We start from the raw sequence: 16,239 nt of genomic DNA on the forward strand, positions 1-16,239 counted from the left end.
GTTGAGTGTTGGGGTTATGTTGAGTGTTCGGGGTTATGTTGAGTGTTCGGGGTTATGTTGAGTGTTGGGGTTATGTTGTGTATTGGGGTTATATTGTGTGTTGGGGTTATGTTGAGTGTTGGGGTTATGTTGAGTGTTCGGGGTTATGTTGAGTGTTCGGGGTTATGTTGAGTGTTCGGGGTTATGTTGAGTGTTGGGGTTATGTTGAGTGTTGGGGTTATGTTGAGTGTTGGGGTTATGTTGAGTGTTCGGGGTTATGTTGAGTGTTGGGGTTATGTTGAGTGTTGGGGTTATGTTGAGTGTTGGGGTTATGTTAAGTGTTGGGGTTATGTTGAGTGTTGGGGTTATGTTGAGTGTTGGGGTTATGTTGAGTGTTGGGGTTATGTTGAGTGTTGGGGTTATGTTGAGTGTTGGGGTTATGTTGAGTGTTCGGGGTTATGTTGAGTGTTCGGCGTTATGTTGAGTGTTGGGGTTATGTTGAGTGTTCGGGGTTATGTTGAGTGTTCGGCGTTATGTTGAGTGTTGGGGTTATGTTGAGTGTTGGGGTTATGTTGAGTGTTCGGCGTTATGTTGAGTGTTCGGGGTTATGTTGTGTTGGGGTTATGTTGTGTATTGGGGTTATGTTGTGTGTTGGGGTTATGTTGAGTATTGGGGTTATGTTAAATGTTGTGGGTTGTGCTGGGGGTTATGCTGAGTGTTGGGGTTATGTTAAGTGTTGGGGGTTATGTTGAGTGTTGAGGGTTATGTTAACTGTTGGGGGTTATGTTGAGTGTTGGGGTTATGTTAAGTGTTGGGGGTTATGTTGAGTGTTGAGGGTTATGTTAACTGTTGAAGGTTGTGCTGGGGGTTATGTTGAGTGTTGGGGTTATGTTAAGTGTTGGGGGTTATGCTGAGTGTTGAGGGTTATGTTAACTGTTGGGGGTTATGTTGAGTGTTGAGGGTTATGTTAACTGTTGGGGGTTATGTTGAGTGTTGGGTTATGTTAACTGTTGGGGATTGTGTTAGGGGTAATTTTAAGTGTTGAGGATTATGTTAACTGTTGGGGGTTAAGTTGAGTGCTGGGGTTATGTTAAGTACTGGGGTTATGCCAAGTCTAGAGCTTATGGATGACTGAGCTTCTCTACAGTTCTCAAGGAATATCTAGATAAAATGCTTTACTGCCACATGACGCAGTAATTTTTTACAAAACTGGCTGACATTTAATAATATACAGTGGAATGTGCGAAAAACTTGCGCAGAATGTGAAAATTGGCGCGGTTGTGTTTGTTGGGCGCCCGATTATGTGTTCGTGACCAAATGTAAAAATTTGGCTAATTTTTCGGTCGTGAACCGATTTGTTCGTGTTCGGAAGCGTTCGTGACCAGAGGTCCACTGTATGAGCCACAAAATTAAACGTTCAGCAAAAAGAAAGGAAAATTATTATTATTACTAGTAGTTGTAGTAGTAGTAATAGAATGGAGAAGCTCTCAAGCCATAAAGGTCACACAGCACCTGGAAAACGGAAGGTAATTATGACTGATCCGAGTAATGGAAAGATGGAGTTTTAATTGAAGCTTTATTGTGTTTTTTATTACATTTACAGACATTCGGTAAGCCAGTATAGGTGGCAGAGTTGACTGACCTGAAGATGGGCGGAAGTGAGGAGGGTGGTCTGAGAGGTGGTGGTGGGTGTAGGGTGACAGCTTCCAGGGAAGGCAGCAGTGGCAGCTGCTGAGGCACGATCATCACCGTCGCTAACACCTGCTGACCAGGTACTATCCCTTGCAACATCTCGTCTGTACAATATATATACTCTTTATTTAGAATAAAATCCACAAAACAGTGAAGGAAAAAATCAGAAAGGAGATTCAGGAGACGTTCCGGTCTCGTCCTGGACCATTATTAATTAAGTTGCGAGTGACCAACATGGTACAGGACGAAGCGAAGCATCGTCTAAAAATTCTCCTAATTGTGTCTTAGCTGTGAATATATTGCATGGCAACACCTGTGAAGAATATTAACCAAGAATTAAACTCACAAGCAATTTGCAAACTGGAAACGGGAAGAGACGATGTTGCTGGAAAGTTGCGGTGGAAAGTGTTAGATAAGATAAGATAAGATTTCGTTCGGATTTTTAACCCCGGAGGGTTAGCCACCCAGGATAACCCAAGAAAGTCAGTGCGTCATCGAGGACTGTCTAACTTATTTCCATTGGGGTCCTTAATCTTGTCCCCCAGGATGCGACCCACACCAGTCGACTAACACCCAGGTACTTATTTGCTGCTAGGTGAACAGGACAACAGGTGTAAGGAAACGTGTCGAAATGTTTCCACCCGCCGGGAATCGAACCCGGGCCCTCCGTGTGTGAGGCGGGAGCTTTAGCCACCAGGCCACCGGGCCACCGATGACTGAGTAAAGCTCAGTAACATTACCCTGGCAAAATGCGGGGGTCATCACCCCCGCGGCCCGTTCCATGACCAGGTCTCGTGGTGGACCAGGGCTTGATCAGCCAGGCTGTTACTGCTGGCCACACGTAAATCGAAGTATGAAAAGCAGCCCGGCTGGTCAGGTACTGACTTTAGGTGCCTGTCCAGCTTCCTCTTGAAGACAGCCAGGGGTCTATTTGTAATCCCCCTTATATACGCTGGGAAGCAGTTGAACAGTCTTGGCCCCTGACACTTACTGTGCTGTCTCTTAGTTTACTCATGGCGCCCCTGCTTTTCATTACGAGTCTTTTGCATTCACTGGAAGTGATTTCCGTGTGCAGATTTGGGACTAGTCCCTATAAGATTTTCCAAGTGTATATTATCATGTATTTATCTCGCCTGCGTTCCAGGGAGTACAGATCAAGGGACTTCAACCTTTCCCAGTAATTTAGATGCTTTATTGTACTTATATGTGCAGTAAAAGTTCGCTGTTCCATCAATATTCCAGCTTAGAGACAACAAGCAGTTTGAAAAGAATCATCATGGGCTTGACATCCCTAGTTTTGAAGGCTCTCATAATTATCCATTATATCATTTTCCTAGCAGATATTACAGAAACTTTGTGATCTTTGAGAGTGAAATTCCCTGATATTATCACTCCAAGGGCCTTCACTTTAGATTTTCACTCTGTTGTGTGGTTGCAATTTGTGATGACTATGCTGAAAGTGACTTGCTGGAAGCAGTCAAGTAAAAGTTTACTGGCTTGAGGCGTAAGGCTCCTATTCCATAATCCCCTATGTACACAGAGGCTAGTTTTAAAATTACTACAGACACCTTTTTTACAATTATACCTTGCTAATATTTTTGTGACCTAATTCATGTCTGTATAAATAACTCACTACGATTGTAACCAGATATAAACATGTAAATAGTTCATTACCACTGTAACAAAACTTTCCGGCTCTTTAATCTTTTAACTACCACCCACAGATGGACATAAGTGCATAATAAAGATATTAAACTCAGTGCCTACTTGTGGCATGGGCGACATAAGCTTAGTGTTGTTTTCATTAATATCGGCGGCTTCTACTTTAGTGTAAAATAGTCTATTTGAGGGTAATCAGCATTAATCGGGTAGTTTGGGGGCATTTTTTATGACAACGTCATTGATGACTTAGCATCATGGAAGACAAAGAGAATAAGGTATTATTCGAAAAATTCCTAGACCTAAAACTGCCAAACCAAATTTAAAATTTAATTATTTGCCAACTAGTAATTATGTTCCTTTGAAGCTACATTGTAGGTAGTTGTTTATTTATTTATTGTTTTTTTATTTATCTATTTTGTATGCGATATATTTTGGTTGGTTAATAGGGTTAAAACCTATTGAGTACACTAGTGCCAGTAAGGCTGCAGGGTAGCCCCTCTCACCACCAGACAAGAATACTTTAATCCCTAGAATAGGAATTAAACTCTGAGCATATATACTTGGGTGTATATATCCTGTGATTTACTTTGGTCTTGGTTCATGGGGGTTTAAAGCATATCGGCTACACTAGAGTCATCAGCTGCTAAGTAAGTTTCTCACCACCAGACAAGAATACATAAATCCCTAAAATAGGAATTAAAGTAAACCGAGCATATATCAACACAGACTACATATACTTCTCTGTTGTGTGCAGGAAATTCTCCATTTAAGAAAATGGCGATATCCCCTCTGTCTCAAAGGGGCTACGATCCTTCTTACTCATTTCAAAATCTGGAGATCTGGAGAGATTACTAAGTACACCTAAGCAATAGCTCAGCTTGCATGTGACCATCAGCAAACAAAACTAAATGAAACTAATCATAGATCAGATGTATACGCTACACTACAGCGTCACAAGACCACTTCCCTCCTCATGAAAGTCTCTGCTAGACTGTACACTCACGTGTTAGTCTGAGGGAACTGCAGTTTCCCAGACCGTTAAAAATTGGAGATAATTTGCCTCGAACTTGATAATATAGTTAGAGGCATTATTCGATACAACTCAGCGGAACCTCCCTGGAAAGGGGGGTGCAGAGGGTGGTAGGGCAGATTGCAGTTTGTTTTCGGCGAGTGAAGATGTGACGAAACGTTCCGGGGCATACGGAGGCCATACTGCGTCGAAACGTAGAGATATTCGTGGCCATATCTCGTGTACATCTTAAATTCGTAGCCACACTGACAATCTCCCGGAAGAATTGTGGAAGAAATAACTAACTCCTCCTCGCACTAATGCCAGACATTCTTCCTGTCGTGAATAGTTCCGGACTATTAGTAAATGAATCGAGCGTCGCGGGAGAACTATTTTCCTTGTGTCTCATTCGTATATCAAACAAAGTAAGGAGAACTTTCTTTTTACTGTGGATATCATCCACAGATGTAGATCCCTAGTCCAACATATGGACAAGTGATAATTGTCAGAAGATATGTGCCAAGCAGACGACATAAGTGAAGGCGTCATCTCTTCAATCAAGCCAACTAACTATATCGGCGTTTCAGTCTGCACACACCCAGATAAGTCTTCATCGAGCCCTTTGTTTCATCTTTCCGCTGCAGCAGAAGGGTATAGGTGGGGTTGATAAGACTAACAAACTCAACGCCGTGATCAGCAGTTCTTTGCCCTGTGTCTGGGCAAAGACCTGCTGATCACGGCGTTGAGTTTGTTAGGGCTGCCCATGATTTCCAGGTGATATACCTGACATATGGGAGTTACATGTCAACAGTGCATGTTAACCCTAATTTTAATCACCTTCCAGACAGCCCTGGAGGGTCTGTAGACAGTGAACTACGGAGGCGAAACCTCTGGGAGAGGTTGTGGGGGGTCACGAGAGTTCATCAACAAAGATGAGTATTAATCCACTTAGTGGTTCCTTTATTATAATCGTTTCTGAATACTCTTCTGAAGCAAAATCCCACACAGCCTGTGTTGATATACCTTGAAATATTTATATTGCTTGCAATATATTTAGCAATCATTGTTGAGTGTTCCATTACTATTTATATAAGATATATCTGTAGTTTTTGTTTCAAGATAACATGTGTTCTTATGAATGCTAAGAACAATAGTGATTTTTGTTCTAAAGAAAACTAATAATGATGATGATGATAATAATAATAATAATAATAATAATAATAATAATAATAATAATAATAATAATAATAATAATAACAATAATAATAATAATAATAATAATAATAATAATAATAATAATAATAACAATAATAATAATAATAATAATAATAACAATAATAATAATAATAATAATAATAATAATAATAATAATAATAATAATAAGAAGAAGAAGAAGAAGAAGAAGAAGAAGAAGAAGAAGAAGAAAAGAAAAGGAAAAAGAAAAACAAAAAGAAGAAGAAGAAGAAGAAGAAGAAAACAAAAAGTAGATGATGAAAAAGAAGACAACAGTAGTAGCGACTTAAAAAAAACTACTGACCTCTGAGGACAAGGTTAAGAGCAGGTACACGAGTGTGAACGTCTTTGGTGAGAGCAGAAGCTTGAGCATCGCTAAGTACCATCACTCTGGTCTTCTCACTCAGCTCCCGAGATGATGGATCCTCCACCAGTGGTGATCCACAAACTCTGCAACATGCACACCTCACTTAGACAACCCTCAGAAGATGCTACGTAAGATATCACTCAGTAAACTCCCAGCATGTGTTGGCGGTGGTGTTTTGTTTGTATAAAAACAGGACAATGCTCCCAGACACGAGTCTTTATCAGATGATCTATAAGTGGTCAAGTTTCCGCTGGCCCAATATATGCTCAGGCAAGCCCATTCAAACCCTTGCACAGACGCCCTCCAAACTTTCCTCAGCACTGGTAAGCACTCCTCCAGATGGATTGAAAAAACTGGAACTGACCTCCGCATGAACCAGATACATGATTTATGTCAAGTAAGGCAACAGCAGCACTTCCCCGCTCCATGGGATATTGACCCCATTCAAATCTACCCTCCCTCTATTTTCCCCCCAAAATCTTAAATCACAGCCAAAGCTTCGCCTTGAAGCCAAACAGGGTGCCTTAAGCTGTATATATAACTTAGTCACACAGCACACTCTTTCATAAATTATTTATGTTGATGGTTCTGTTCACCAGTCTACTGGTGCAGCTGGTAGTGCTGCTGTTGTCATACAGAGTGATGGCTCTCATGAAGAAATTGGAGCACGCATCAATTACTAGGCCTCTACCCTTCAGTCAGAACTATTTGCCATACTCCTTGCACTTAAATGCGTCCATGTATCGAAGGTAGACACTTTAATTGTTACTGATTTTCTATCATCCATAAATGCCCTATACTCATTAAGTATAAATTGTGGCATGCTTGTGTCAGAAGCCAGACTCAGGTACGGTGGAGTCAGGGTGCACCTTCTGTGAATTCCATCTCACATTGGTCTTCAGATGCATGGCAGAAGTAATGAGCCGGCTAAGTTGTATGTTTTCAAAGAGATAGAGTAGATTACAATCTTCGCTTCTCAGTTAGAAGTCTGAGAACAATAATACGAAAAGAACTTCAACTGAACTTTATTGACTTAAGACTGAGGGAAACTGACACCAGTCAGTCCATCTATCATCATTCCATCATGCAGGAGCCACATGTCTATGGTGCATCCAACAAGATAAGCAGACTCTTGGATGTCACTACCACCCGGCTCCGGCTGGGTTACAAGTATCTTTGGCAGGTTAAATCACCACCACCAGATGTAGACCAAACGAAATGTAAACTTTGCCAGATGGACTATTGTCACACCTTGCGTCATTATGTACTGGAATGCGACAAAATTAATGTATTCAGAGACAACTCACTCAGAAATCTTCAGGATATGTCATAGTATTTTATCCACAATGGTATATTACAATCCATTCTGGAAAAATACCCTGATTTTGCTCTCTGTAAATAAAGCTAATATTTGCATTAATGACTCATTGCATTTATTATCAGGTGTGGACGTGTGAATGGTTCATTACCTTTGTAACTTGTTCAGCTATCAAAACTTTAGGGCTCAGTCCCTGGACCCATTATGTACCTCTGTAATCTTTTTGACTATCGCCCACAGGATGGGTATGTGGTGTGTAATAAACATATTAAACTTAGCTAACATAACTAGTTTTCACACTGCTTTTAAAAATAGAGAATCACTATATTATTAAGTTATAGATCAGCTGAAAGAACGTGGAGAAATCCAAAGACGTCATAAGAGGAGGTGAGAAGTGAGTAGGAACTTACCTCCATATGACTGAAGGGAAGGGAAAAGGGAATGAGAGGAACCTTCCTATCCTTATGAGGACAGACTACGGGATACACCTGTCTCACACAAAGTTCAAGATGACAGCCTCTTGTCATGATGGTTTGAAGTGCAAACAAGTTAGGAGTTATTACGTGTGATAACTTATAATCCTTTATTTCAACTACATAATGATAGTAATGCTACGTTAAGTAATGTTCTGCATTTATAATGATATTAGTTATGGATTCCAGTGCAATAAGTTGGTACATTTGCACCTAAATTCTGCTAGGTATACGATTTCACAGCCCAAGGAAGGGAAAGATGGCCATGGGCGTCTGTAAACTGAAAGCGCTAACGTCCCACATCATAAAAATCCTTGCAAGGTTTCTAAGAAGCAAGATCGCCAATCCCCTGCACCCAACAATTGCACAACCCAGGCAGTATGGGTTCAGAGCAGGTCGCTCCTGCCTCTCACAACTATTTGACCACTATGACATTGTCTTGGATACACTGGAGGACAAACAAAATGTAGATGTAGTATACACAGAATTTGCGAAAGCCTGAGACAAGTGCGACGACCATGGTGTTACAGTTAAACATCTTTATTACACACCACATACCCATCCTGTGGGAGATAGTCAAAAAGATTACAGAGGTACATAATGGGACCAGGGACTGGACAACAAAGTTTTGACAGCTGAACAGGTTACAGTTATAGACCCCTGGCTGTCTTCAAGAAGTCGCTGGACAGACACCTAAAGTCAGTACCAGACCATCCGGGCTGTGATTCGTACGTCGGCTTGCATGAGGCCAGCAGTAACAGCCTGGTTGATCAAGCCCTGATTCACCAGGAGACCTTGTCACATACCGGGCCACGGGGGCGTTGATCTCCGAAACCCTCTCCAGGTATAAAGAAATAATGAACTATTTACATGTTTATATCCGGTCACAATCGTAACGAGTTATTTATGCAGGCATTAATTAGGTTACACACACACACACACACACACACACACACACACACACACACACACACACACACACACACACACACACACACACACACACACACACACAATTGGAAGATGAAGACTCAGATGAGCCAGAGGGATGTTAGGAAGCATTTCTTCAGCCACAGAGTTGCTAAGAAGTGGAATAGTCCAGCAAAAGCAAAAGACTTGGCAGACGATGCAACATCCCCCCAATGAAAAGCAGGGGTGTCACTAGCACGTTAAGAGACCATACAGTAAGTGTCAGGGGCCCGAGACTGTTCAACTGCCTCCCAGCATACATAAGGGGGATTACCAACAGACCCCTGGCAGTCTTCAAGCTGGCTCTGGCCAAGCACCTAAAGTCGGTTCCTGACCAGCCGGGCTGTGGCTCGTACGTTGGTTTGCGTGCAGCCAGCAGTAACAGCCTGGTTGATCAGGCTCTGATCCACCAGGAGGCCTTGTCACAGACCGGGCCGCGGGGGCGTTGACCCCCGGAACTCTCTCCAGGTAAACTCCAGGTCTCCAGTGGAGGCAGGAACCATACATAGTTATAAGACAAGGTATAATAAAGCTCATGGAGCAGGGAGAGGGAGGATCCAGTAGCGGTCAGCGAAGAGGCGGGACTAGGAGCCGAGTCTCGACCCCTGCAACCACAATTAGGCAAGTACAAATAGGTGAGTACACATACACACATCATCATCATCATTCTTATGGTATTCCTTCCATTTACTTGATAAGGCTCGTCGTAAAAAAAAAATATATATAGAAGAAGGGCTTTTCTCTATGTGGTGTAATTGTTCATGTCAGACAATCTGTTTACACTGAAATTCGATGTTCGTTGTTATTATTTTTTTTTTTTTCGACGGTATTCTCCCAGCCCGGGTCTTTTCCAAGTAGTGGTGACCCGGCCTTGGCTCCCTATCTGGGGAGTGTCTAGAGACTTAAGTCTCCCATGGGAGGAGGTACAAGTACCTCCTCATCTTTGGGACCAAGTGTCCCCAGGCCTAGTCACATTCCCCGCCCTCACGGGGCTCGTAGGGAGAAGCTAGGCCTCTGGTCTGCCATCTACCCCGCCTCAAAGGGGCTCGTGGGGATGGCAGTCTTGTGAGCTGCAGATGGTAGCAAGCTCAGGCCTCTCTTGACCTTTTATTTTTATTATAAAGGGTTGTAGATCTGATAAGATTTTTATTTTCATTCACATGACGCTAGAAGTCTTTATGTAAATCTTTTAACTATATATAAAGTGTAAATGCCATAATTATGTTGAACCTCTTTTATATCTAGAATTGTACAAAATGTTGTGTTTATATAATTAATAAGGAAAAAAAATATCATACATACTCTATATAAAATCTTCCTGAAAAAGACCTAATAAAACAACTTTAAAATCAAAACAGAATAATATTGAGAGTGGAGGTGGAAGCTGACCTGCAGACAGGATGCTGATGGATGGTGTCAGCTTCTGGTCGCCCCACAGCGAACACCCTCACGTGTAAGTCCCTGGCCGTGCCCACACACCCTCCACTGCTACACATGTACCGTGCCCACACACTGACACACATGAAAATGGCAATGAAAATGAAAATGAAGTTTATTAAAACAAATACAAAGGTTACAAATAATAAATGGAATGGAGTACAAGCTAATTAAGAAACCACTGATTTTGGAGAGTACTGCGACTCCATTACTATACCTCATTATTAAAACTTAAAATTAGGTTAGGCTAGGTGAGGTTCGTCTGGAAACAAGAGAAGCGTTTCCTGACGCGGGACTTATGATCACCTGCCGTTGTGGACCTCACCGGTCCACCACTTTAAAAATTATGGTCATAGTGGAAGTTTTAGCAGTAAAGGTCGAGAACCAAAACCTAGTCATTGTGGTAGTCTACAAGCCTCCGGATGCAACATCCCAGCAATTCCAGGAACAGATGTTAAAAATTGACCACTGTCTGGAAAATCTTCCAGCTCCTGCACCCAACATCTTGCTCCTGGGGGATTTCAACTTAAGGCACCTAAAATGGAGGAATATAGCAAATAATATTGTTGCAGTAATAACACCAGGAGGCAGCTCTGATGAAAACTCACACTCACACGAGCTTTTAAATCTCTGCACAAAATTCAATTTAAACCAGCAAATAATAGAGCCTACTAGACTGGAGAATACACTAGACCTCATCTTCACTAACAATGATGATCTGATAAGAAATGTCACCATATCAAAAACAATATACTCAGATCACAACATAATTGAGGTTCAGACATGTATGCGTGGAGCCCCAGACCGACATAATGAGACTAGTCACGAGGGAGCATTCACCAAATTCAACTTCAATAACAAAAACATAGAGTGGGACCAAGTAAACCAAGTCCTAACCGATATAAGCTGGGAAGATACACTAAGCAACACAGACCCCAACTTATGCCTAGAACAGATTAACTTGGTGGCACTCGATGTATGCACAAGGCTTATTCCTCTAAGAAAAAGGAGGAGTAGATGTAAAATAGAAAGAGACAGGCGCTCCCTTTACAGGCGACAGAAAAGAATAACAGAGCGGCTAAAAGAGGTCAATATATCTGAAATGCGCAGGGAGACACTGGTCAGAGAAATAGCAAGCATCGAACTTAAGCTAAAAGAATCCTTTAGGAGTCAGGAATCGCGGGAAGAACTAAAAGCCATAAATGAAATCGAAAGAAACCCAAAGTATTTCTTCTCCTATGCCAAATCAAAATCGAGAACAACGTCCAGTATTGGGCCCCTACTTAAACAAGATGGGTCCTACACAGATGACAGCAAGGAAATGAGTGAGCTACTCAAGTCCCAATATGACTCAGTTTTTAGCAAGCCGCTAACCAGACTGAGAGTCGAAGATCAAAATGAATTTTTTATGAGAGAGCCACAAAATTTGAATAACACAAGCCTATCCGATGTTATCCTGACGCCAAATGACTTCGAACAGGCGATAAATGACATGCCCATGCACTCTGCCCCAGGGCCAGACTCATGGAACTCTGTGTTCATCAAGAACTGCAAGAAGCCCCTATCACGAGCCTTTTCCATCCTGTGGAGAGGGAGCATGGACACGGGGGTCGTCCCACAGTTACTAAAAACAACAGACATAGCCCCACTCCACAAAGGGGGCAGTAAAGCAACAACAAAGAACTACAGACCAATAGCACTAACATCCCACATCATAAAAATCTTTGAAAGGGTCCTAAGAAGCAAGATCACCACCCATCTAGAAACCCATCAGTTACACAACCCAGGGCAACATGGGTTTAGAACAGGTCGCTCCTGTCTGTCTCAACTATTGGATCACTACGACAAGGTCCTAAATGCACTAAAAGACAAAAAGAATGCAGATGTAATATATACAGACTTTGCAAAAGCCTTCGACAAGTGTGATCATGGCGTAATAGCGCACAAAATGCGTGCTAAAGGAATAACAGGAAAAGTCGGTCGATGGATCTATAATTTCTTCACTAACAGAACACAGAGAGTAGTCGTCAACAGAGTAAAGTCCGAGGCAGCTACGGTGAAAAGCTCTGTTCCACAAGGCACAGTACTCGCTCCCATCTTGTTCCTCATCCTCATATCCGACATAGACAAGGATATCAGCCACAGCACCGTGTCTTCCTTTGCAGATGACACCCGAATCTGCATGACAGTGTCTTCCATTGCAGACACTGCAAGGCTCCAGGCGGACATCAACCAAATCTTTCAGTGGGCTGCAGAAAACAATATGAAGTTCAACGATGAGAAATTTCAATTACTCAGATATGGTAAACATGAGGAAATTAAATCTTCATCAGAGTACAAAACAAATTCTGGCCACAAAATAGAGCGAAACACCAAGGTCAAAGACCTGGGAGTGATCATGTCGGAGGATCTCACCTTCAAGGACCATAACATTGTATCAATCGCATCTGCTAGAAAAATGACAGGATGGATAATGAGAACCTTCAAAACTAGGGAGGCCAAGCCCATGATGACACTCTTCAGGTCACTTGTTCTATCTAGGCTGGAATATTGCTGCACACTAACAGCACCTTTCAAGGCAGGTGAAATTGCCGACCTAGAAAATGTACAGAGAACTTTCACGGCGCGCATAACGGAGATAAAACACCTCAATTACTGGGAGCGCTTGAGGTTCCTAAACCTGTATTCCCTGGAACGCAGGAGGGAGAGATACATGATTATATACACCTGGAAAATCCTAGAGGGACTAGTACCGAACTTGCACACGAAAATCACTCACTACGAAAGCAAAAGACTTGGCAGACGATGCACCATCCCCCCAATGAAAAGCAGGGGTGTCACTAGCACGTTAAGAGACCATACAATAAGTGTCAGGGGCCCGAGACTGTTCAACTGCCTCCCAGCACACATAAGGGGGATTACCAACAGACCCCTGGCAGTCTTCAAGCTGGCACTGGACAAGCACCTAAAGTCAGTTCCTGATCAGCCCGGCTGTGGCTCGTACGTTGGTTTGCGTGCAGCCAGCAGCAACAGCCTGGTTGATCAGGCTCTGATCCACCAGGAGGCCTGGTCACAGACCGGGCCGCGGGGGCGTTGACCCCCGGAACTCTCTCCAGGTAAACTCCAGGTAATAGTTACAACCATTTTTTATAGAACTTAAAATTAAAAAATAAACACGTTATATCGAACAATAAGTTCAATATAACATGTTAAGTGTGGAGATAGTAATCTAGAGTGTAAATTTTGGTTACACTACACTGCACAACAAAAAAATATATGTTGGGTCTGTTACAGATATAAATTTAGATGTTCTTATGTAATATAAACAGCATGCTGAGTCCAAGTTTGATGTCGAAATTGATCTGGTACATGCTGGTACTGCATCTGCTTCCAATTAAATTGTTGATTGGAAGCAAGACGCCATTTGCTCTCTCTGAGAGGGTTGAGTCCCTCGGGAGGCTGAAAGGGGCTGATATCCCCCTTTGTGGAGAATTTTTCTCCACACCTGAACCCATTATGTACTTCTGTAATCTATGGACTACCGGCCACAGGATGGGTATGATGTGCATCATAAAGATGTTAAACTGTAACACCGTGGTCGCCGCATTTGTTGTGGGCTTTTGCAAAATCTGTGTAGACTGCATCTACATTTTGTTTGTCCTCCAGTGTATCCAAGACAATGTCATAGTGGTCGAATAGTTGTGAGAGGCAGGAGCGACCTGCTCTAAACCCATACTGACAAAGCAAATGCTGTAGTAATTATGGAAGAGGTAGATTATAGGGAAAAATTGAACATGTTATTAGGAGACAGGAAAACTTACGCACCCCTTAAAAGCCTATCAGATGAGTTGTTCTGCAGTTGTGGCACGAATTCGAATGTATCCAAGTTTTTAACTATTTTATTACATAACAAATCTGACTACACTGAAACAAAATTTAATCGGTACTATCCTGGCCGTAAAATACTTCAGCCATAAATACTGAAGCCGTTTAGAAGTAAACTGAATTTTTTTTAACGTCATGTGAAGGGGAATAAAAAAAATGCATCCTAATTTATCTACAAAACAGCTAAATCTGTAAATACACACTTGAATTTCACTTCCTTCGTTGTCCAGTTAGGAGGAACATTTCTTGAATGTTTGAAGTTACCCTACTAAGGATTTTATAACTTATCCAAGCCATTCCAGGACGTTGAGAATAGGTTCAACAACTTTGGTCATAGGTCACATAAATATGTCAATTATTCCACGAATCTGGTCCTCATTAATGTACACAAGAGTTGAAAATTTGAATACGATTGGATGAGACGTTCTAGAGTTGTAAGCGAAATAAAATCGAAAAGTTGGAGGAAGAAAAAAATCAGACCTCTTAAAGGTACTCCTTAAGGGATTCTTAATTATGCGTGCTATGCGTGTCAGAACAAATGTGCTGTTATCCTATACAACGCCAACAGTACTTGATGAGTGAATGGAAATGTGTCTACAAGACAGGGCCTAAAACAGACTAAGAGCAGCCAGTGAGGAACAGCAGGAAGACTTGCTGGTGAAGAAGAGCATTATTATTATTATTATAATCAAAAAGAAGCGCTAAGCCACAAGGACTATACAGCATGTGAAGAGGAGCAAAGAAAGTCTTTCAGTATTATCTAAAATGTCCCTTTCAAGAACTTTCCTATGCCTTTCTTGTTGTGAAAAACACAATTAACCGCAAGGATTATGGCAATTTAAGATTTCATTAAGGATCTAAAGACCAAGAAAGCATAAAATAACATTCATAATCAGCATGGTACTGTTGAAGATGTACGCAACGCTCGCTCTTCATAGTTACACAACATTGCTAGGTTTGTCATATATTTTAATAATCGAATTCCAGGATCGTACCTTGTCGACTGTTTTAAGAACGAACATAAGAACGAAGGAACACTGCAGAAGGCCTACTGGCCCATGCGAGGCAGATCCAAGTCTCCTACCGGCTTAAGCCAATGCACCCAACCTAGTCAGGTCAGGTCACATTGACTTAAGGGAGGAACACGGCAACCGACCTGGTAGCACAAGCTATGAGGTCCAACTCACACCCACCCACATCCACTCATGTATTTATCCAACCTATTTTTAAAGCTACACAACGTTCTGGCCTCTATAACTGTACTCGGGAGTTTGTTCCACTCATCCACAACTCTATTACCAAACCAGTACTTTCCTATATCCTTCCTGAATCTGAATTTTTCCAACTTAAAACCATTGCTGCGAGTCCTGTCTAGGCTAGATATTTTCAGCACACTATTTACATCCCCTTTATTTATTCCTGTCTTCCATTTATACACCTCAATCATATCCCCCCTAATTCTACGTCTTTCTAGAGAGTGCAGATTCAGGGCCCTCAGTCTATCCTCATAGGGAAGGTTTCTGATACATGGGATCAACTTTGTCATCCTCCTTTGTACATTTTCCAGAGAATTTATATCCATTCTGTAATACGGTGACCAAAACTGTGCAGCATAATCTAAATGAGGCCTAACCAAGGATGTATAGAGTTGAAGAACAACCTGAGGCCTCCTATTATTTATGCTTCTTGATATGAAGCCAAGGATTCTATGTCTTGGTTTCAGATTACTGCTAACCAGAACTCCTAAATCTTTTTCGCAATCCGTAATATTAAGATCTACATTATTTAGTTTATATGTGGCATGGTTATTGTCCTGTCCAACATTTAGAACTTTGCATTTGTCTATATTTAACTGCATCTGCCACTTCTCCGACCACTGCATCAGTCTATTCAAATCTTCCTGGAGTGCTCGAATGTCCTCGTCAGAATGGATTCGACGGCCTATTTTGGTGTCATCGGCAAACTTGCCGATGTCGCTCTTTATGCCCTCATCTATGTCGTTTATGTAGATTGTGAACAGCAGGGGGCCCAACACTGACCCCTGTGGAACACCGCTCGTGACGCTTCCCCACTCTGATTTCTCCCCATTTATGCAAACTCTCTGCTGCCTATTTGTCAACCATGCCTCTATCCAGGAAAAAATTTCTCCTCCTATTCCATGTGCTTTAATTTTCCTCAATAGTCTCTGATGTGGGACCCTGTCAAAAGCCTTACT

At 41.9% G+C, this 16,239-nt stretch overlaps 1 protein-coding gene across 4 annotated transcripts in view; it reads right to left on the reverse strand.

The window, feature by feature from the left end:
• The window catches only part of LOC128700403 (minichromosome maintenance domain-containing protein 2-like), a 135,682-nt gene that overhangs the window by 97,009 nt on the left and 22,434 nt on the right, over positions 1 to 16,239 (reverse strand). For all 4 annotated transcript variants that reach the window (XR_011393984.1, XM_070099992.1, XM_070099991.1 and 1 more), the window contains 3 exons: positions 10,092 to 10,214; positions 5,880 to 6,025; positions 1,622 to 1,775 (listed from right to left, as the gene is read on the reverse strand). Coding sequence is in view for 3 of the 4 variants with exons in the window: in XM_070099992.1 (XP_069956093.1) it covers positions 1,622 to 1,775; positions 5,880 to 6,025; positions 10,092 to 10,214 (423 nt within the window). In the remaining variant the exon portion in view is untranslated. The remainder of the gene's footprint in view (positions 1 to 1,621; positions 1,776 to 5,879; positions 6,026 to 10,091; positions 10,215 to 16,239) is intronic.

The sequence above is a fragment of the Cherax quadricarinatus genome, chromosome 71 (genome assembly GCF_038502225.1).
Source record: "Cherax quadricarinatus isolate ZL_2023a chromosome 71, ASM3850222v1, whole genome shotgun sequence".
In the NCBI taxonomy this organism is placed as follows: Eukaryota; Metazoa; Arthropoda; class Malacostraca; order Decapoda; family Parastacidae; genus Cherax; species Cherax quadricarinatus.